Source organism: Marmota marmota, unplaced genomic scaffold (assembly GCF_001458135.2).
Source record: "Marmota marmota marmota unplaced genomic scaffold, marMar, whole genome shotgun sequence".
NCBI classification, from domain to species: Eukaryota; Metazoa; Chordata; class Mammalia; order Rodentia; family Sciuridae; genus Marmota; species Marmota marmota.
In genome coordinates this window covers 713,762-735,609 of record NW_026000222.1, presented here as the reverse complement: position 1 = coordinate 735,609, position 21,848 = coordinate 713,762, and the positions used below count along the sequence as shown (strand labels likewise).

Genomic DNA, 21,848 nt, shown 5'->3' with positions numbered 1-21,848 from the left:
ACCAGCAGGACAAGGCTGCTCAGCAGGGTCTTGGGCATGGGTAACCCCTTCCACAAGCCAAAGGGCTCTCCCAGGCTGCAGAAGCACCAGTACGTGCACGTCAGCTCTTCTGTCAGAGGCCTCCTTCCAACCTCACACAATCTACGTCCAAAGAGCTAATAACCAGCCTGGGGATGTGGCTCAGCAATGGAGTGCTCACCTAGCTTGTGCGAGGCCCTGGGTTCCATCCCCAGCACCGCAAAGAAGAAAAAGAAAAGGGATAAAAAGCCAATAACCAACTGTGAACAGCACCCCTGCTACAGCCATGCCATCAGGGCACCAAACCAGGACTAGGATTTCCAGGCCTGGCCTGACCTCCTCCAGGTGCACGCCATGCACACGTCCACCAGCCCCTGACCCGTGCCCCACCCCCGCGTCTCTGAAAACGTCCGTGCCCAAACATGCCATAAATCACGTCTGCCAATCTTGCCACTTGCCTGCTCTGAGGTGGAGACCAGCCCCTGTGCTGGCCTCCAGCTAGCTAGTCTCCCCCAGCTCTTGTGAGCTCTGTGCTAGAGTGTGGGAGAAGGACCTGCGACCACCACAAGAGCCCAAAGGCACTTCCTTGGACTCTGCTGGTGAAAACTGTGGGTGGACACTCATTTCCAGGCTGCGGCGTCAGCCACCTCTCCTCCAAGCAAGTGAGGATGTTCGTTCAGTCTCATGTTCTCAGTGTGTGCCTCCCTTCCTGGTGCCAAAGGATGCCAGAGGGAGCCCAGGGCCCTCAGCCAGATCACCTCAGGTCTTGGGGCCATCTTGGTGTTCTGCTGCCCCTCAGTCCTACCTTTTAGGGCTATAGAGAACTCAGAAGACCAGCAGGAGGGGAGGCCATTGGGAGAGACTCTCCAGGAGCAGCTCAAGATGGCCAGCCTGGACGCACACACTGCACGCTCCTGCTCGACACCCTCAGACCCACCTACGCTTAGGAAGAGCACAAGGCACTTTCAGAGTTCCCTCTGGCTTTCACTACAAGCCACAGAGCGTAATCTATGTGGGAAACCACATCCCTGTGTGTGTGGCCCTCCAGGAGTCCACCCGGAGCAGGGCAGCTGCAGCCCCACAGAGGAGCCTGGGGAAGGCTTTCCTACAGCTCCACATCAGCCCGATGCAGGGAAGAAGAGGCAGTGCCTGGATAGGCCCGTGCGGCATGGAGCCAGGAGGGGCGGGGCTGGGAGGAGGGGCCCAGTGTGGTACCTGTGTCCGAGTCCTTCTGTTCTCCATTGGCCCCTACAGTGAAGGGCAGCTTCCGCTTGGTGGCTCGCTCTCTCACCTCCTTTCCTCCATCACTGCGGTCCAGCTTTGGGGTCTTGGTCAGAGAAACTTTATCTTTATCCTATTGGGGGAAAAAGAGGTTGCTTTCAGAAATCACTTCCAGATTAAATCCTCAAAATACTCAAACTGGCTACAATCTCACTTCATGTGCCAGGAAACGTGAACCTCTTTGGGGGGCCATCAACTACTCCTCCTGGCCCAGGCCACAGTGCAGAGCCACGCGGGTACTGGAGTGTAGAGGACCCACAGCTGAAGCCTGACTGTGGCTGGGTACTGAAGGTGATCAACACCCACCGAGTGCCCAGCTCCCTGTGACTGGATGCCATGCCTTCCTTCCCTGTGCCCACTGGATGCTGCAAGGCTGCAGTTTTGCCCTTCTGCTCTCACCTTGGACCCTCAGCCTGGCTGTAAGGAGCCCAGGCTGACCTCCTGACTGCGCCCTCACAGAGGGGCTGGCAAGAGTGTCATTCACAAGGTAAGGACCCAGCAGCTCCAATTGCACCTGCTCTACCAGTTGGCTGACCTTGGGTAAGGCTCAGCGCACCACTACAGAGTGGGCACAGTGTCCACTCCAGAGGAGGAAGCCGGGCACACTTCACACATACACTCAGGCTACAGTGTCCCATAATGTGCCACATGAGCCAGGTGTCTACCTCAGGCTCTGAGGTCACAGAATGCACGTTCACCTAGTAGAAAGTGGAGCTTTGGAGCAAGGTCAGGAAGGAGCAGCTGGGTCCTGATGGTGAGGGCGGAGGCCACTCACAGTGACAAATGTGCCCCCTAAAAGAGCTGGCAATCATTCTGAGAGGGGAAGCTTGTCCCCTGAGGCAAAGGTGGCTCTGAGGTGGCTGCGGTCAGTGCCAGGAGGGACCCCTTGCTCCAGGCTGGGCTGGGTGGGTGCACAGTGAAGGCATACCAGTTCTGCACAGCTGCAGCCAGCTGAAACCTGGGCCTCTTCAGCCCACATGGAGTCACAGGCTGTGTCCTCCCTCAGGGCCAGCTGCTCTGCGGCTGGGTGGGAGGCCGAACGAAGGCACTGGCACACTGCCGTTTCAGAGGAGCAGGCACAGTCACTGGCAAACAGCACAGCTGCAGGGCTGCCCTCAAAGCACTGGGGTTCTGAGAAGCTCCTGGCTACATGAGGTGGGGTGCTGCCTGGGGCCGTGCCAGCAGTAGGTCTCCCTGGCCCTGCCTCCTGCTGACTGCTCCACCTCTGCCTTTCCCAGCCCGGCAGTTAAGGAGTGCTGTTCCTCCAATTTAGCTGTTTGCCCCTAGTGCTTCAGACACAGCCAGGGCAACAAGACCAGCACAAGGAAGGGCGTCCAGGAGGTGCTGTGTGCAAGCGCAGCACCCAGCACCAGGCACCATACCTCCACGCCCTTCTGCATGGGCACAGGCATCTCCCAGCAGGAGGCACCCGTGAACTGTGCCACCCAACACCAGGGAAGAGTGGAACAAAAACTCTAAGTCTCTGATTAAATACTTTCATACCAAGAAATTGCCTGGTCTTTAGGTGGACCTTACCAAGAACTCAGAGAAGAAATAATACCACTCCTAGCACAAACTCTTTCAGAGAAAAGAGAAAGAGTACACGTTCCCAACTCACTCTTGAGGCTGCCACAGCCCTGGCTCCAGAACGCAACAAGGGTGTTCTGTGCATAGTGTGAGCCATGCTCCTCCTGAACAGAGGGCAAGCGCTCACCAGGCACCAGTGATGGACGGATGGGTAAGAAGACAGCACACAGCCAGGGTGATGGAGTCAAGAATGCAGATGTAAAAAAGTTGATGCACCAAACACATTAAGGGGCTCGAGGAAGACCCAGCCACAGCAGTGAGCAGGAGGCCGCACAGACCCAGCACTGCAGGACAGCTGAGGGCAGCTGCAGAGCAGAGACCCTGGCAGGGACACGGATGCACACACCTGCTGAGAAATCAAAAGCAAAGCAACCTCTCAGAAGAGCCAAGGGCTGCCCAGGCAGCTGTGGAAGACAGTCCTCCTCAGGAAAGAGAGGAAACAGGCCCAGGACACACAGTGTGGGTGCAACACTACCAGCCAACCCTACCTGGGTAGAGCTGGCAAGGGTGTGTGGCAGCTCAGGCTCACGCCTTTCCCTCATGGAAGGACCATGAGCACTAACCTCAAGAGGGCACGCTGCCTCAGGAAAGACCCAAAGGGTACACAAGTGAACTCTGCAAACTGAACTAGAGGGACGGCTGGATGCAGGAAGGAGCTGGATGTGCCCTGTACCATGAACGCTTGGGCCTGGATATTAAGAATATCATGCACTAACAAGACACATTAAAACCTAGGCACAAATCCAGAAACAGATGTTTGAGCCCACTACATAAAAAATTACCAAAGAGTAACAACAGAACATAAAGACATAAGTAAGATGCAAGGCTACATCATGTTCAAGAATTTAAAAACCTCAAAAATTATGATATTTCTCCACACACTGACATTCAAAGCAATCCAACCTCCAGCTTATTAGAAAATGTATATGGAAGTAGTTGGACATGGTGGCGCACACCTGTAATCCCAGCAATGCAGGAGGATCACAAGTTCAAGGTCAATCTCAATAACTTAGGGGGACTCTGTCTCAAAGTAAAAAATAAACAACAGGGGCTTTGGGGTGCAGCTCAGTGGTAGAGTGTTCCTGGGTTTCATCCCCAGCACCAAAAAATGGAAGGAAGGCAGGCAGGGAGGGAAGCAAAAAAAAAAAAAAAAAAAAAAAAAGGGAAAGAAAAGTACACAAAAGATCAAAAGTAGCAAATAGGGGCTGGGGCTGTAGCGCAGTCCTCAGCATCATATGAAAATAAATAAATAAAATAAAGGTACTGGGTCCATCTATAACTAAAAATATTATTTTAAGCATAACACCAAGGCAACAAGGCTAACAGCTTACACTGCCAACATCAAGACTGTGAAACGATGGTACTCAAGCACGTGTCCTGGAGTGGGTGTTGCACTCTGGGGGCCTTGGGACCCAGCAGAATTGACAGCCAGGGCTGCCTGGTGGCATGGCAGGTCTCCAGGTGGCCCCTGTGCCACACCACATGACTAGTCCCAGATGGATCCCAGCCAGAGAGCTCCTAGGAGGCAGCACAGGGCAAGTGCCACAGGACAGATGCATCCATGCTCCCTTGTGTGGCCATGTGTGTGGAGGGAGGAGACCGCCAACTCCAATGGGTCACAGGGACTGCTCAGAGGGAACCCACTCCACATTCATCAACAAAAGAATGATGACACCATCAGAGGTGCCCGCAAAAGGGCTATGCAACAGCCAAGCAGAGCCACAGGCCGGAAAACACTGCCCTCCCATCACCACTTCTTATCTGTGGTGACAGAGACAGAACAGGGGCCACCTTTGGCATAGAGGGGGTTGCTGGTTAGGGACAGCAAGGGCAGTCCCAGAGCCCAGAAAACATTGTGCATGTTCCTCAGAATGCAGACTGTCCCTGGTTTTCAAAGTGGGAGAAAAGCTACAATTGTGCATTGTATTTCACCAAAAAGTATTTCACATAAAATGTTATCCCAGCCCCTCCCCCAAGTAGCACCGTGGACAACGCCACGTGGAGACACTCGGCACCTGGGCTGGCTGTGATCCAATGTGCTGGACTCCGTCATGAGGTGCAGACAGAAAGGCTGTCTTGCAGCTGTCCCAAGGCGGGGCTGAATCCAGGTGCTACCCCTGAGCCACACCCCTGCCCTCCGCCTCCCCTGGCACTAGGATGACAGGTGTGCGCCACTCCTGGCAGAAGAACTGTTTTAAACATCCACCACTCCATGACTGCCACTACAAGCAGCATAGCAAGAAACAATGAAGTCCTAACTGCATGATCAAAAAGGGTGCTGGTCTACCTGGTGCTAGTGCTGGGAACCACCCAAGGTTAGTAATACTCCGTGACCAGCCACGGAGGGACCCAGGAGGAGCAACCAGTACAGTGGGCACTGGCTACCTGTCAGAGAGCTGCCCCAGCCCTCTGCTGAGCACAGTCCTGGGAGCCACACCGCAGGTGGAGAGCCCGAGTGCTCTACGTGTGCTCTGTTTCTTCACAGTGGCCATGGTTGTTCCAGGTCCTCTGGAATCATGGTTTTCACGGTCCTACACTGAACCCACACATCCACTGGGAGGGAGAAGCCTGAACAGCGCTCAGCTTTCTCACCAATGGCACAACTCTCCACCTATTTAGGCCTTCCTAACTTCTCGCAGCAAGCAATCTGTGTAGCTCTCAGGGTTCAAATCTTGAAGCGTATCTTTTAAACTTATCCCCAAATAATTCATGTTTTTGATGCTTCTGACCATGTTTTTGGCTCCATGAACTGCATTTATGGCTCCACACTGCCGCTCATGCCGAGCTGAGGGGCTCCCGTGCCTCCTCCATGGCATCTGTGAGCAGCTCGGTGCTGAGGGCAGGTTTTCTTTAGCACTGCATCATTGGCCAGCAGCTGGTCTTCCACAGGGTGCGTCAGGTAAGGGAACCCCCTCTATCCCATATACTTTCTGAGGGTTTCTGTAATGAGTGGGTCTTGGATTTGGCCAAGTGTGTGTGCATGCACACTCATCAACTGACAAAACTACAGGGTTTTCTGTTTTGGTCATAATAAACTGATTCTGGATGTCAGCTGAACCTCAAATTCTTGGTGTAAACCCTCCTTGGCCAATGTACACTATCCTCTTTAATGTCTGTGACCTTGCATTTGCCTATCATTTAAAAAAAAAAATGAATTCTGGAAGAAAAACAAATGGACTGGATTTACAGGGAGGTTAGGTGAGAATGAGGGAAAGCAGGACAGAGTGCCCACTACAAGAGCTACACCAGAGGAAGGCCGAGTCCTGGGGCTTTCTGAGCCTTTTTTCCCCAAACCAAGAAAGTTCTGCCTTATTTTATTAATTAAAATCAGAAAGAGGGGTCCAGGGAAAGAATGACCTAACAGGACTCCGCCTGCACCCAAGGTATTGTCAGGGGGGGACATGGGAGGACATGGTCCCTGCCTCAGAACTAACCCTCAGGGTCACTGGCAATGGCAGTGCTGAGGTGGCCCTTCAATGCTGCTCTATTTCAATCAGGGCAGTGGAGTCTGTGGGAGCTGTGCTAAGCAAGCAGAAACCATGAGGACGTTCATAATGACCCACGGCCCTGTCCTCAGCCCCACAACTGATTTGGGAGAAAAGAGGACCCAAGCCTGGCAAGTTCTAGCAAAAAGGACTGACAGAAGTCCCAGCGGCGAGCAGGGAATCTCCAGGTGTCCACCAGGGACCAAAAGACCTGGCCTCTCTCTATTGCCACCACGACAGTCTATCTGGAGCCTGAGAGGAGCTGACTCCATCAAGGCTGTGGACCCCTTTCTGTTATCTCTTGGATGAAGCTGCACGCTCCTCCTTGGGACCCCACAGCCAAGAGCCCTGTGGCTTCAGAACATGCCTGGAAACCACAGGAGGAAGCAGTACAAGCTGAAGCCCCACCAACCCCATGGTGGCAGTAGCACGGCCACCTCTAGAGATGGCCTCATCCCTTAAGGAACGTGCCCACCAGCAGCATGCCAGGTAAGTGGACCTACAGGGCAGTCCTGTAGGTTCCACAAGGCTTCCTCGCTGTGAGCCTGCTGGTGCTCCAGCTGTGGCATGCACCATGCAGACACAGCTCACTCCAGAGCCCCTGCTGCCCCTCACAGCTTCCTGCTCACTGAGTGTGACCAGGGCATGTTCCCAGCTGAAGCCATGGTCTAGAAGTCACTCTGAGAACACCCAGAAGAGGCTTGCAGTCTTCACTCAGAGTAGTGTGAGCTGAGCACAGCAGCAAGGGGCAATAGCCTGTAATGGAGGGAGTTCTGGACTGGGGATCAGGGATGTTAATTCTTGCTGGGCAGTCTCTGACACCATGACAGCCCTTGTCTTCTCTGGACCAGGACACACTCAACAGTACAGGGTTTCCTGGCTCCTGCCAAGGTTACTCCCAGGCTGCATATTCCAGAGACCACTTCCAGAGCAGGTCCTCACCTGCAAGGAGACCTGAAGGAACACCCGCTTCTCCATGAGCCTGCCCCTGTGCCTGATGGGTGCAGCTGGGAGTCTGCTACATGCCTGCCCCTGTTGTGCACACCCACCAGGTCAGTACTCTTCAGAACAGCCTACAGGCAACTGTGTCTGAGAAGAGGCTTTAGCTCTGATGGTTTTAAGAACAAACACAGGAAAACAACACAGCTACCTACTGGGGAAAACAGTAGGATTAGACCAGGCTCTCCTGCAGCCAGGGTGCAGACTTGGCTTAAGGCTCACTGGGCTCAGCCTGGTATCCTTGGCAGCCTCTAGCCATGTAGCTTCTCTCCACCATGACCTTCCACCATGATGTTCTGCCTCATCTTACTGAGTTATGGAGTTGGCTAACTGAGCCTGTGAAGCCGTGAGCTCAAAATGAACTTTCCCTCCTCAAAAAAACAAAACAAAACAAACAATGCCAGGCATGGTGGTGCACACCTATAATCAGCTGGCTGAAGCAGGAGGATCCCAAGTTCAAGACCAGCCTTGGCAAAGTAGCAAGGCCTTAAGCAACATAGACCCAGTCTCAAAATTAAAAAGAAAAAAAGGGTTAGGGATGTGTCTCAGTGGTAGAGCACCCCTGGGTCTTCCCCAGTACCAAAACCAAACAAAACCACCTGAACCAACCTGGAACCTGCTTCTGTGCTCAGCACCCAGTGCAGTGGCACAACAAAAGCTGCCTCAGGAGAGGGCCCTGTAAGGCCGATGCAGCCTGCTTTCCAAGGCTCAGCCCTCACTCACAGGACTGCCCTGGGCCTTCCTCCATGCCCAGCAGATACCAAGTGTCACCCACCCGCTTTGAGTTGGGAGGCCCAGTCACTCCCTCCACTGCTTACTCATCTTGGTCAGCTTGAGGGCCAGGGTCTCCTTTTCCCACCCTCCTGCACCCTGCCTGATAGTGGGGGCCTAGAGTTCCAGCTCTGACTTCCCTGCCTCCACACCTGTCCCGCCAGGTCTTCTGTGGGCTGAAGACCACACTCTGCTTCCAGAGCCCAATCTAAGTCTAAGAATGGTCCCAGTCTCTGATGGACATTTTGGGGTTCTGAGACTTGTGCTTGCGTCGACCACATGGACATAAGAAGCTTCTGATGCTGGCTAGGTAAGCAGAGCACACAGCTCACACCCTGCAGGGTAAAGTCTTCCCTCTCAAGGTATGACACTGGCCAGACACATGCCTCAGCATGCCAGGTACCCACACTGCAACATCTGGCCCTGCACACAGCTCCAGGCGCTCTGGACAGAGCAAGCAGCGGAGGACAGGGGACACACGCCACAGCCAAGAGTCCCAAAGGCTCATTCAGCTTGTCCATGTTCAACCAAAGCTTAATGAATATATATGGCTCCACCCAGCCATTTCTACACAGGGTTACCTGCTGGCCTCACAGCAAGCACTTCAAACCCAAACACTGCCAGAGGCTGGGGTGACGGAGGGCGGGAGGAGGCAGTGCCAGTGCCCAGGGGCAGCAGTCTTAGGGCTGTCTTCACAGCTCAAATGCTAGGGTGAGGGCAGGAGCAGCTTGAAGTCATCAGTGCCCAAGGACTCACCGAGGTGAGGCCCACTAACACAGGCCAGAGGGCTACACCGGCCAGCCACAGGACTCCTGTCAGTGGCCTGTGGCACCGCTGGGATGTGCACAGCACTCGCTGCACCAAAACCCTCCTGTTCCCAGACAGCAGGGGATGGGATGGACAAGAGCCATAAAGCAAGCCCCCGTCTGTGGTTCAGGTCATGGGCCCACACTTGCCAACCCTAGCACTGCAGGATAGAAATGTTCCCCCGGAACAGAGCAAACGGACTTGCAAGTGACCTTGTCAGTAGTGTTTGCAAGCGGGACACTGTGACGCAGCTCATCCCTGGTGGCCCTCCTCAGAGCCACAGGAGAGTGGCTCTCTGCCCACATGCAGGGGGCTGTCAGTAGCACGCAGCGCCCGGATGGTGGAGGTGGGGGTTACCTTTTTCCCAGTGTGCTTCTCCACCATGTCGCTGCTGGGAGGAGAGTCTTCCTGCTGAGGAGTTCTAGAGCGTGCGCCCCTGGGCATCGTTCTGCTCCCGCGCCTCGCCTCCTCTAGGCCGCCACCGCGTCATCGTCCCCAGTCTGCTTCAACACAGAGTGCACAGGGTGAAAAACCGGCCACACTACACCAACTACATGACCTCTTCCCAGGGCAGCAGTGGCCGTCCTCCATGTGGGGAGTGGGTCCAGGCAGACCCCTACCAGGGCCACCAGCAGTGATGAGAAACACGGTGGGCCACACAGCTGGGCTTGCGCACAAAGGAAGCAGACGGCCGGGTCGGGCTGCTGGCCCTTGGCACAACCACACCTGGGCCTGCGCCCTGAGCCTGGAGGTGGCAGTCCCCTCTCCTTCCCTCTGCTGAAGGCCTGATGGCTCCAGTCTCCCAGGCTCAGCCTCTAAGACTTGCTTGCCAGTTGCAAGCACCCCAACACAAGGCTGGAGGAGAACCCTTTTGCTTCTCATCAGGCCCCAGGCACAGGCACAGGCACAGGCCTGTGGCACAGAGGAGTCCCGAGGATCCCCATGGTTTCATGACCCCACTCTGCCCACCTGGGCCCAAGCTCCAGCCTGTATTTCCCAGGAAACCTGGGACACACACTGCATTTACTGTGCATTTTTCCCCCTGTGTTTTATGACTTCCTGGCATCTTACAAGGCTTGCTGGCCAGGGGCTGGTTCCTAGAGACAGCGAGGGCTTGATGCAAACCACCCACCTCCTGTGTCAGCCTCACACTCAGCCAACGGTCCCTACCCCACCACACAACCAGAGTCCATCCTTATGCGGCAAAGCCTGCAGGACAGACCACCCTGAATAGCCAGGCCTGCCCCAGTGCAGAGCCAGGATTCCTAGACCCCAACCTACTGTGTGCAGACCCATGGCCTCTGGATTCTCACTGCAGCCCTTCACTGATCTTGCCTGATCCCCAAGATGGCTGACAGTGGTCTCTCCGTAAGCACACAGGGAAAAGACAGAGCCAGAAACATCCCTCGTCAGACACTGGCTCTGCTACGCCTTCATCTTGGGGTCCCCGCCTGAGGGGACTCCTGACCTCTAGAGATCACCCAGTGCTACTTCTCAGATTCTCTCTGCCACTCTCCAGGACACAGCCTCACACCCCCCAACACACTCCTGGTGCTAGGTTTGAGCCCAGGGCCTTGCAGATGCCAGACAAATGCTCTGCCACAGAGCCCCATCCCAGCCTCACACCAAAGAATTTCTGTCTTGATCTCAGCTCCAGGTGGACACGAGGCACTCGCTGTCAGCACACACTCAGCCACTGTGCCCTGCAACAGACAGCTCTGTGGCCCAGCCATCCCAGAGCTACCCACCCCAAAACTAAGATGCAGAATAATCAAACAGTAATTTTCTAGCAGCAGGGGAGAAAGAGTCCCAAAGACAAAGGGTCTGTGGTGGATGCTCCAAAGACAGACAGAAAAGCACTCGGGCACACGTTGAACCAAATGGAACAGCACAGACTGTGACAGTGTCAACAGGGGCAGAGGACCCATGCGCATTGCACAGGAGGCTTTGCCCAGTCTGTGTGTGGCCTGGGAAAGAAGCCCCTAAGCAGCTTGGACACAGGCAAAGTCTCCAGACACTGGCCTGCCCTCTACTGACAGGGCCTGCAGGGTGGGAGCAGCCAGCAGCTGCAGCACACTGCAGCTGGCAGGCCCGAGAGCTAGGAATGGGTTTCACAGGTTTATGCTTGAGGGAAGGAAAAATAAAAAGGCTAAAGCTTCATGGTACCCCCCAAAGTACATGGAACTAGGATTTTGGCGTCCATAAATAATTAAAGCTCTCCGGGATGCAGCCCCCCCACTGGCTCATGCTCCTCTATTGTTTCTGCGCTGCTGGGGTAAACTCGGGGCCTTGGGCATGCACAACACACACCCCGCCACTGAGGCGCACCCCAGCTGCCATGTGCCTTTCTGTCTGGCCAGCTTCACTGCGCAGGCCCTGGGGCTTCACATGTGTCCTTACTGGTCTCACATGTCGCAGTGGTTCTTGCTGGTGTCCCTGGATGCCTCTCAGGGGTCTGTGAGGTCAACATGTGTTCATGATGATTCCAAGATGCCACAAGCCCTTTCCACAGCATTGATGCCAGCACTGGGGGTCACAATGACTTTACTATCATGTGATGGCAGCAGAACCTGGCACTCAGTGCTGGGCATGGTGAAACCCTGAACACTGAACCTCATGGCCGCCAGTCCTGCCCTTCCAAGGCTCTGGCAGGGGGAGGCCTGTGTGTTGAGCACCCTGGGTGCTTATCACAGGGAAAGTGTCTGCTCGTGGTGCTCCTATTCATTTGTGTAATTGGAAGGTGTTTCCTCCAGTTTTAACTCTGAACAGGAGTTTTCCCTAAAGGGCTGTCTTTCCTGCCCAAATCTCAAAGTTACTGTGAACTGGGTGCCTGGCAGTTCCTGTGTCCCACGGGGTCTCTAGGAACTGGTTCCAGGGCCCCCACAGATAGCAAAGCCCACAGCGCTCAAGCTCAGGGTATACGACGGAGTGGTGTTTGCACAGGACCCATCCCTATTCTCCTACACACCAAGTCCTCTCTGGATAACTCTAGTGTCTGAAGTGTCGTAAATGCTGAGTGCAGCCCATGCAGGAGGGGTGCTGGAGAAGTCTGTGCGTGCTCAGTACAGGATCCGCTTCCCACCTAACTTTTTCAATCTCTCTGACTGGTTGAATCCGCAGATATGGAACCCACAGAGACAGGGCCCGACTGTTGTTTTCTCTAAAGTAAACGGAGTAAGCTGATCACTTCAAGGAAAACTGACAGCAATAACGTCTGAGCTTTCAAGTGAAAGGAAATATGAACTTTAGAAAACCTGCACCCACCAGCATTGGGCTGATGCCTCTGCACAAGGGAAAGGTATTTCTATGAGGTCAGCAATGTTATCAAAGGCATCATTAGTAATGTACAATGAAGCACCTGCACAACTCAGTGAGCCGGGCTTTCCTAAAGGACCAGGGTGGAGTGCTCACACATGGGGCAAGAACTGGTCCTCCAGACTAGAACGAAGACCTCAGTAATGCATGTGAAGCACCAGAGCATGTCTGTCCTACTGCGCCCTGTGCAAGCCAGACCTCCCATCCGCCTGTGGCAAGGCAGCCAGTTGCAAGCAGGAGCAGTGGCCTGCTGTGAAGGAGGTCGGCCAGACAACAACAAGGTGTGGGCACTGGAACAATGCTACCTTCCTCCACGCACCAAATTCTTTTGTAAGATGGTTATACTTCAATAGAAATTAATGTATCTTAACACATGATACTTGATTACTTTCAAATGAACAAAATATCTAAATTTTCTCAAGCTACCCTTTTTAATAAAATAACATCATAGGGGCCTCACATAAACAGGAGGTCTGTGGGCCCCTGGAGCCCTCGTCCTGTGAAGGGCTGCAGTCCTGGAAGCTAGAGCCTCTGCCCATCACCAGGCCAAGAGCCCAGCCTGCAGAAGAAGACTCGCACCAGGTGCAAGAAACAACAGCCCAGACCCCCAGAATGGTGCAAGGACCCAAAGGAGAAATGGGTCTCGAAAGGAACAAAAACTCATGCAGAGAGTTGAAACTGGAGGAAACACCTTCAAATTATACAAGTGAATATTAGTTTAAAAAAAAATAGCTGGGTGCAGTGGCGCATGTCTGCAGCTTAGGACACTGAGACAGGAGGACGGCAAGTTCAAAGCCAGCCTCAGCAATTTCGCAAGGTGCTAAGCAACTCAGTGAGACGCTGTCTCTAAATATAATAAAGAATAGGGCTGGGGATGTGGCTCAGTGCTTTTCTAGCATGCATGAGGCCTTTGGTCCCATCTCAGACACCACCACACCCAACCCAACCCAATCAGGGACAGCAGGGGCCAAAATAGCAGACAGCCTGGGCCTACCTCGGTTGCCAGAGAAAGACAGTTTTGTCCCTCTGAGGCAAGAGCAGAGCTGGACACCGTGGGAAACAATGCAGCCCCACACCAGCCACCCCAGGCCACAGAGCAGTGTGCAGGAACACCCAGGACCACCTTTGCAACTTGAGGACAAGACAAAGAAACACTCCATGAGAACAGTCAGAAACTGAGTCACCAAGGCTCATGACCATTAAAGGCCACTTCCCCCAAAGCAGGAGAGTATTTCCTGCACATAACTGAGGAAAAGTCCTTGAACACACAAAGAACTCCTGCAAACCTATGAGAAAAAAACAAAAAACAAAACAAACAACAACAACAACAAAAAAAAAAGAAAAGATGCCAAATGGAATGGGCACTTCACAGAGCAGGAACTGCAGAAGACCAGTGAGCAAGTGGAAGGCCAATGCACCCCCCCACACAGAAGAACAACAAGGCACCATGCTGTGCAGCCTCCGCCCAGGTAACTCTGAGGTATAGGGCACCATTCCTGAACTTCTGTCTGGGCAGGGGCCTGGGCGGGGCTCTAAGTGAGCTCTCACAGGTGTTGCTTTAGGATCAGGATGCTGTGCATGTTTACTCTGTGAACTTCGGGACGCTGACACATTTCACAATAAATAGTTTTAAACGCTGGTAAGTCAGGTTCAAAACATGGCACACGGTGTACCCTGGCAGGACCTGTCCTCCCCCAAGAGTCCCTGGCTGGTGCAGTCAGAGGGACCCAACGCAGAGCAACAGCTCAAGGCTGCCTGACCTTGTGAAGCAAGCCAGGTGAGTACAGAGGATGGGCAGACTGACACATGCACATGTGCACTGAGTGTGTGTGCAGGACAGAGATGCAGGCTAGGCGCTACAGGTGCAAATGGATGGCCCAAAATAGCAAGCATAGGGAAGCACTGAAGGTGTTAACACAAGCAGTGAGTCAGCAGAGGCCCCAGGAACAACAAGCAGGGGGAAGGAGGCCAGCTTCTGGGCACTGCTGCTGTGAACACCAGGCCAGCTCCTGGGGAGGGACATGGTAAAGTGTCCCAGAGAGCAGCTCAGTGCTGTGAGACCCAGAACAGGTCCTGAATCACAAAGCCCACCACTGTGACCTCCATGCAGGAGAAATAGAAGAGAGATTGGGCACCTTGGAGGCTCTCCACAACACCAAGGGGAGGAGTACACAAGGCTGGTCCAACACAGAGCTGAAGAGCACCACACAAAACCACAGTCTCAGCAAGGTCAACAGGAGCACTCACAGAGCCACACAGCAGGAGCTGGCAGCGCCCCTCCTGTGGCGGTGCCCTGTTGCCACTGCTATTCCACTCTATGCAGGAGTCCTGGCCAGGGAGGGAAGGGAGGCACCACGTGGCTCTCAGATCAGAAGGCAGAGGCACTGTGTGAAGAGGATGCACGTCCAGAGAAGCACCAGCATTCCACCAGGACCTCCCAGAGCAGAAGAACACAAGAACACAGAACCCGAGAACACACAAACCCCTGGTGCTGCTACGAGTGTGCCAGCGCCCACACAGACAACCCAACAGTTGCTCCAAGCAAAGAAAAAATAATCAGATTCAAACAACAAAGCTAGAAAAGTCTGTGAAAACTTTAGGGAGGGATCTTTAAGAATCATGGCTAGGCAGAGTTCTTAAGACACCTGAAGCAGAGTCCACTAATGAAAAAGATCCATAAACCATCTCAACAAAATTTAAAATCCACACCCTGTTAAAGACGTAAAAGGTGAAAAGACAAACTGCAGACAAGAAGAGAAAAGTGTTTGCAAGTCACAGCCAGATACAGGATTTAGCAGGGCAACCTTGATTATTTTCAAATAAACAAAATATCTGTAAATTTTCTCAAGCTACACTTTTCAGTATGATAACATCATAGGGGCCTCACATAAACAGGAGGTCTGCGGGCCCCTGGAGCCCTTGTCCTGTGAAGGACTACAGTCTTAGAAGCTGGAGCCTCTGCTCAGCACCAGGCAAGAGCCCAGCCTGCAGAAAAAGACCCGCACCAGGGGCAAGAAACATCAGCCCAGACTCCCAGACTTGTGCAAGGACCCAAAGGGGAAATGGGTCTTGAAAGGAACAAAAAACTGGAAAAAACATCTTCAAAGTATGCAATTTGGAGGATGGTCTGCAAACAACACTGTCAGAAATGGACTTACTAGGGACAGCGTGATGGCTTGTTGCTGGCAGGCAGGCAGGCAGGCGCAACCACCCTCAAACAGCCCAAAAAGCTGCCCGCTGCCTGCCACAGGCACAGAGAAGCCAGGTCTCCACCTGTGCCAAGGGAGTGCAGAGTGGCACAGCCACCTCCACAGCTGCACTCCTTTTTCTATCCCAGAAAAGGAGGTATTGTACAGGAGTCCAGGCGCTTCAGCCTGACTCTAGCCATATCACCTTGCCTCCTTAACAGCCAAAGGAAGTTAACCATTGGTACAAAGGTCGATAAGGTCAATCTCTAGAAAATTCTGATAGGTACAAAAAGCCAATCTCCAACAGTCTCGTCTTCCAGTGACAAACCACACACCTGATCAGTGGTGGCCAGGTGATGGAAATAAGGTGAGGCAGGGCTGGTGGGGCCCTGGCACTGTACACAGGGTAGCTCTGGGCGGGGCATGGTGTGGCCCTCTGGTGGCTCCTGGTACAGCATCCATGTTGCAGTCACCCTGTAGAGGCACAGGGAACAACCCAGGATGCTACTACTCTCTAACTTCTTGGAAGTCTACAATTATTGCAAATGGAATGTTTTTGAAAGGGGAAAGACAAGGAGATGAGGATACTTCTAGCTGTGGTGGCAATACTCTAGGCAGACTTCTTTTATTTTATTTTATTTTTAAAGAGAGAGAGAGAGAGAGACAGAGAGGAGAGAGGAGGGGGGGAATTTTTTAATATTTATTTTTCAGTGGACACAACATCTTTATTTTTATTTTATGTGGTGCTGAGGATCGAACCCAGCGCCCCGCGCATGCCAGGCGAGCGCGTTACGGCTTCAGCCACATCCCCAGCCCCAGGCAGACTTCTTTTAAAAGCCTTGTTTTGGGCTGGGGTTGTGGCTCAGTGGTGGAGTGCTTGCCTGGCATGTGTGAGGCACTGGGTTCAATCCTCAGCACCACATAAAAATAAATAAATAAAGGCACTGTGTCCATCTACAACTAAAAAAATAAAATAAAATAAAACTTTAAATACAGAAAGATGATCTCACAAAGGAAAAGGGAACCACACACTTTGCTGTGCACTGGTCAGTGGTAGGACTCAGGAGGATGTGGCTGGCCATCAGCTCCTTGTGACCTCCTCCTCTGGGTTGGAGCAGCTACTTGCCATACTGCTACTCTCACAAACCTGGCAAGGTGGTGCTGAGTGCTAACCCAATGGATGTGAGTGTCCTCACAGTGGGGTAGCAGCTTCCCCAACAGAGTCTGGCAAGGGAGCAGCCATGGTGCACAGAGATCTGTACCAGAAGCTATAGCATCACTGCCCCACCCTAGTCCTCAAAGTGAGTTGCAAGGCCAGTCCACACCTGCGGGCAAGATGAAGCTCCACCGGCAAGGTGCCAGGCCTGGCATGTTCCTGAAGGACTCCTCCAGCACGCTTCATTACGACGTGGTCATCTGACTGCACAGTGTGGATCTCACCTGCCTTTTCATATCAAAAAGCCTTCCTATCCTCAGGAACGACACTGTTGGTGGGGTGTCGTGTGGCAGGAACCAAGTGAGCGCTCAGGAGTACCGCAAAAGGAAGGCAGACATGTGTAATCCGGCAGGCAGAACCGGGCAGTGCTTTTCTATTCCAGCTGGAGCATCACTCTTAAATCCTGATGTACCTGGTTTAGTGCTTCTTAGATCCCAGCACAGACAAGGCCTTGAAACCCAGGACTTGCTAGGATCCTGGAGCAGGGGGAGAAAGGGCCACGGAGCTGTGTGCCCAAGTGCTCGGAATAATAAGGGGACACCCCTGGGCAGAGAGGCAGAGGGCCTGTACCTGTATGTTGACAAGGACAGTCGTGGTGAAGAACCACAGCACTGACAGCAGATGTAAATCCATCACCTCTGAACAGGAAAAAGCTAATGACTCAAAACCCAGAACCCCAGCCTTTGAGCAATGCTGGAAAACCGTGTCACTGTTTTGGAAACTGGTGAAGGCGGCTAGCTGTTTATTCTTTCCTACAGGAATGGCACCTGTACCAAATGGATGTGGAAGGTGAATGCCCAGCTTACCAGGCTTAGCATTGGCCCCTGGCAGCCTGGTGAGTCTACCAGGCACATGCAGACACAGCCACAGGCCCTCAGGCCAGGCACTGTGCACATGCTGGTGTCAACACCGGAACCCTCCTACACAAGAGACAAACAACTCAGGCTTGTTAACAAAGCTGGAATGTGCTCTGTCTGTAGAACCATTTGCCTGGTGGTTCCAGACTCAAGCCCATCAGCAAAAACAGCCACACGCCCAGAGTAGCCGGAGCTGGGAATTAGGCCAGCCTACACCGGTAAGAGCTAGGGTGACTTAAGACAGAGGGAAAACGTAATATATTTCATCTGCAATTTTCATATTAATTACACACTGAAAGCAAGTACTCCGTATGTGCTGGGTTAAATGAAACACAATCCAGTATCATTTGTTTCTTTTTGTTATTTAATGAGGCTAAAAGAAAATTTTAAATTAAACACAGTTCACATTGTATATCTACTGGACCGAACAATTTCAAAGAACAAAGGACCCAATCTTTAATAAAATGGAGAACAATCAAGAGAAAAACACAATGCAGGAGTTTAAAGATTAAAAATGACCAAAAAGACAAAAGACTCCGTGCATGGACTCTGCTTGGAGGTTGAGGAACGTGGAGCTCTGTGGCAACCAGCAGGGTGCAGGGTAAGGAACCTCCAGCTGCGTGACTGCCTTATTTTCTAGTGAGCTGTGTCATGTTAGCAGTCTTCTCCAGGTGAAATGGTGCAGTAGGAGGGTGGGTGGGAGGCAAAGAGGCCAAGCAGGCCGCTGTTCCCTGCTCCAAGGGCGGACCGCATTCTGAATGATACTAAGCACCCAGACAAAGTGCCAGAACTATGTGCAGAATGAGCCTTAACTTCACAAGCAGTCCATCAACACCGAATCAAGCCACTCGTCCATGAGAAATGGCTGCTGAAGCTGGGAGGCAGTGTGTGTAACAAACACATAGTTCAGTGGTCCACTTTCAAAACACAGTACTCAGCCTACATTGGTAAGATCCAATTGTAGCCATTTTACTTTTAGCCTCTCCCTTTGCCTGCCCCAATTTTAAAATCAGCTGATCACATAGATGGTAACCCAGGCTCTGCTGCCTTGGGGTGTTCCCAGGATCCCTCGGGGGTGCACCCTTCTGCATCTCAGTATTTCTAACAGCATTTGCAAGTGGCCGCACTTAGTCCCCAGGCCGCCTGGGCGGAATGGGGACTGAGGCTGCTTCAGGAAGAAAATCCTGCTTGGTGAGCAAGAACTCCTAGTGCACTGAAATAAGAAAGCCCACTGATTCCAGACACCCAAGCTGTGTGGCCCCCAGAGGCAGTGCATCTCTCTGAGCTTCCATCTGCTTCCAGTGAAGAAGCAGAGGTCTACACTACTCTTGTAGAATCAATTATCACCCAGAAACGTTCTTTAGAAAATATAAAGACAGACCCACAGGGACAGAGTCTACCGAGAGAGTCACTGGGTCTGCTCAATGTAATTCACTGTCTACTGAGTATTTTATTGAAGAGTTTCAAAAACAAGAAACAGGTAGGAGTAAAATAAGAAGAGTCTGAAAGCACTGAGAAAAGTCTTACTACCTGTGAGACAGAAATAAACATTAACTCCAAGTGATGAGACTTTCGTAGGCACTTAACGAAAACAGCAGGAACCAGTCAACAAAGAATGAGTCCATCTTTGAACACTGTGAGCAGGACTCAGGGACACTGTCAGGATACCACTCAGAGATAACAGGACCATCTCAACCAGGGAGATGCTGGAGCTGCTCAGAATGGACACTGACAAAAGGCCACTGCTGCCCTGCTTAGGAACATAACTCAGGCAGGTTCTGCGCCTGGCTGGGTGTGAGGGCACAACTGCAGCCACAGTGCTGGGAGACACTAGGGACGAGACACAAGGTCAAGGTTGACCCGGGCAAATCAGAGAGGCCCTGTCTCGAAATTTAAACAAAAGGGGGCTGCGAATGCAGCTCCACGGTAAAAGGCCTGTGGGTTCAATTCCCAATATTGCAAAACCAAAAACAAAACCTGTTTGAATTTCCTCCATGATAGTGACATGGACAGCTGCCAGCACTGTCCCCTTTGCCCTGGATCACACTGAAGATGCCTCTGTGGGCTGTGTCACCATCTGTCTCTCCCACCTGGCTCGGGGTCTGGAGTGGCTGCGCCTATCTGGTGGAACCCAAGTCCCTGAGGACAGCACATACCTGCTGTCAGGAGTGAATGGGCAGCAGAGAGAGAGAGAGAGAGAGAGAGAAGAGCATTTGTAACCCAGGGCAACCCAAGTGCCCACTCAGGCCTGCCGAGCTCACCGACTCCCATTTCCAATCTTCTGCAGAAGGAGGAGAAGATGGTTCTCGTGAAGGAGTCTACAGGAACTGAGGAACAGCAAGGCTCTCTGCACCTGAACCACAGGACTGCTGGGGCTCCAAAGAAAGGAGCTAGAAAAGTGAACAGAGGCACCAAGGCCTGGCACTGCCTGCCAGGTGCACAGCCTGGTCTAGAGGCAATGCCTCAGTGAGCAGGGTGCCCCGGCTTTGTCCTGCTTGTCTCCCAGTTGGCTCCCACGGCACAACTGTCCCTTCCTTCTCTCCCTGGGAGAAAAAGTGGTCTGCACAGAAGCTGCGGCTGCTTCCTCTGCCAGTCACATTCCAAGAGGACTTGAGCACTGCTGTTTTCCTGCCCAGTGCAGAACACAGGAGCTGCATGGCTCCTGTGGCCTCCCGCTACAGCTGATGAACCCACACTGACACAGGAGGATAACGAGGGTCCACAGACTGCGTCAGGGCTCACTCTGAGTTTGGACAGACACGCAGTGACATGCATCCACCACCGTGCTGTCACAGACTGTTTTCACTGCCCTAGCGGTCCCTGGTGCCCTCGGATCTTCCTGCTGTCTCCACAGCTTTGCCATTTCCAGAACGTCTTGAGTCGTAATCCTACAGCAGGTGGAATTTTCTGACTGGCTTCTTTCACTTAGCAGCATGCATTTAAGGTTCCTCTGTCTGGTTTTGTAAACAAGCTACTTAATATTATTATTATTATTATTATTATTATTATTTGCAGTACAGGGGATGGAATCCAGGGGCACTTTACTACTGTGCTACATTACTAGCTTTTTATTTGGGGGCGGGGGCGGCGGGAGACAAGGTCTCACTAAACTGCTGCGACTGGCCTGCAACTTTCGACTCTCCTGCCTCAGCCTTCAGAGCTGTTGGGATGACAGGTGTGCACCACTGCACCCAACTATCCTCATTAGTTTTTAGCCCTAAATAACATTCCTTTGCCCGGCCTTGCCACTGCTGAGGGAAAAGCCTGGTCACCTGCAGTTCTGGCAATTATGAATGAAGTAGCTTTTTTTTTTTTTTTTAAGTGAAATATACAGATCAGAAAACATCAGAAATCACCACCCTGATATGTCATCATGTGAGAAAATAGCACTGCTCTGTGAATGTGCTGCCCGCGTGTGTGCACATGTGCTGTGGACAGAGATGTAAGCAGACCACTTCACACCACTGGCCTACCTAGCTATGAGCCTTCGATGTGTAGCCAGACACATCCCAGTTTCTCATCTACAGAAGACAAAAACAAAACGATCCTCACACTGCCATCAGGACCACAATTGGCACCTAGGTAGCCGATCCTGAACTCTCCCTAGGTGAAGACAGGATGTGGACAGCCCCCAGTGCGTCCTGGTCAGTTCTCAGCCTTGCCTTTACTGCTCTGTGCCCTCTTCCAACCATAGGGTGCACAAAGGCACCATGGCACAAGTGATAAAAAGACTGCTGTCCAGGTGGACCAGGCTGGACCTGGGCATGTAGGGTTCAGCACAGGCTCTGCCCACACTTCACTGCAAGAGGACATGGCCCACCAAGGTAAGGCCACATACACACTAATTGTGCAAAACAGCCCCAAACTGCAAAAAGTCCCCAGGGCCACCAGCAGGAGAAGGAATGAGCCATGGCAGTGGCCCAGGATGCACCAGTAGCAATCGCTACAGCACACCAGACTTCAGGTAGAAGTGATTGGGGGAAGCTCCACACTATGGATGGGTGATGGTATAGGTGCAAAGGTCGGAAGAGCACCATTGAGCACACCTGAGATGTGTGCCACTTCCTACACACAATCACACTTCAAATATCAAGACCAAAACCAGTCTCTCTGACGACCTCACCAATCAAATAGCAGGCCAAGTTTTGCAGCCTGGGAAGGCTCCAGCTGGAAGAGGCCGTGAGTCCACCCCATCTGTTCCTCTCCACCCTGTCACTATACACAGGGTCAGAGACACAGGGATAGATGGGGACAGCCTCAAGCTGCCCCTAGTGTCACCACCGCCACAGCACTGCTCACTCTGAGGCCTCTGCGCCCGGGGGTC

General features: G+C 52.7%; 1 protein-coding gene across 1 annotated transcript in view; it reads right to left on the bottom strand.

Annotated features, from left to right (window-relative positions):
- The window catches only part of Ankrd11 (ankyrin repeat domain containing 11), a 103,157-nt gene that overhangs the window by 23,220 nt on the left and 58,089 nt on the right, over positions 1-21,848 (bottom strand). Inside the window, 2 exon segments of the mRNA XM_015495947.2 lie at positions 1,234-1,372; positions 9,306-9,448. Coding sequence (XP_015351433.1) covers positions 1,234-1,372; positions 9,306-9,392 — 226 coding nt within the window. The 5' untranslated portion in view covers positions 9,393-9,448.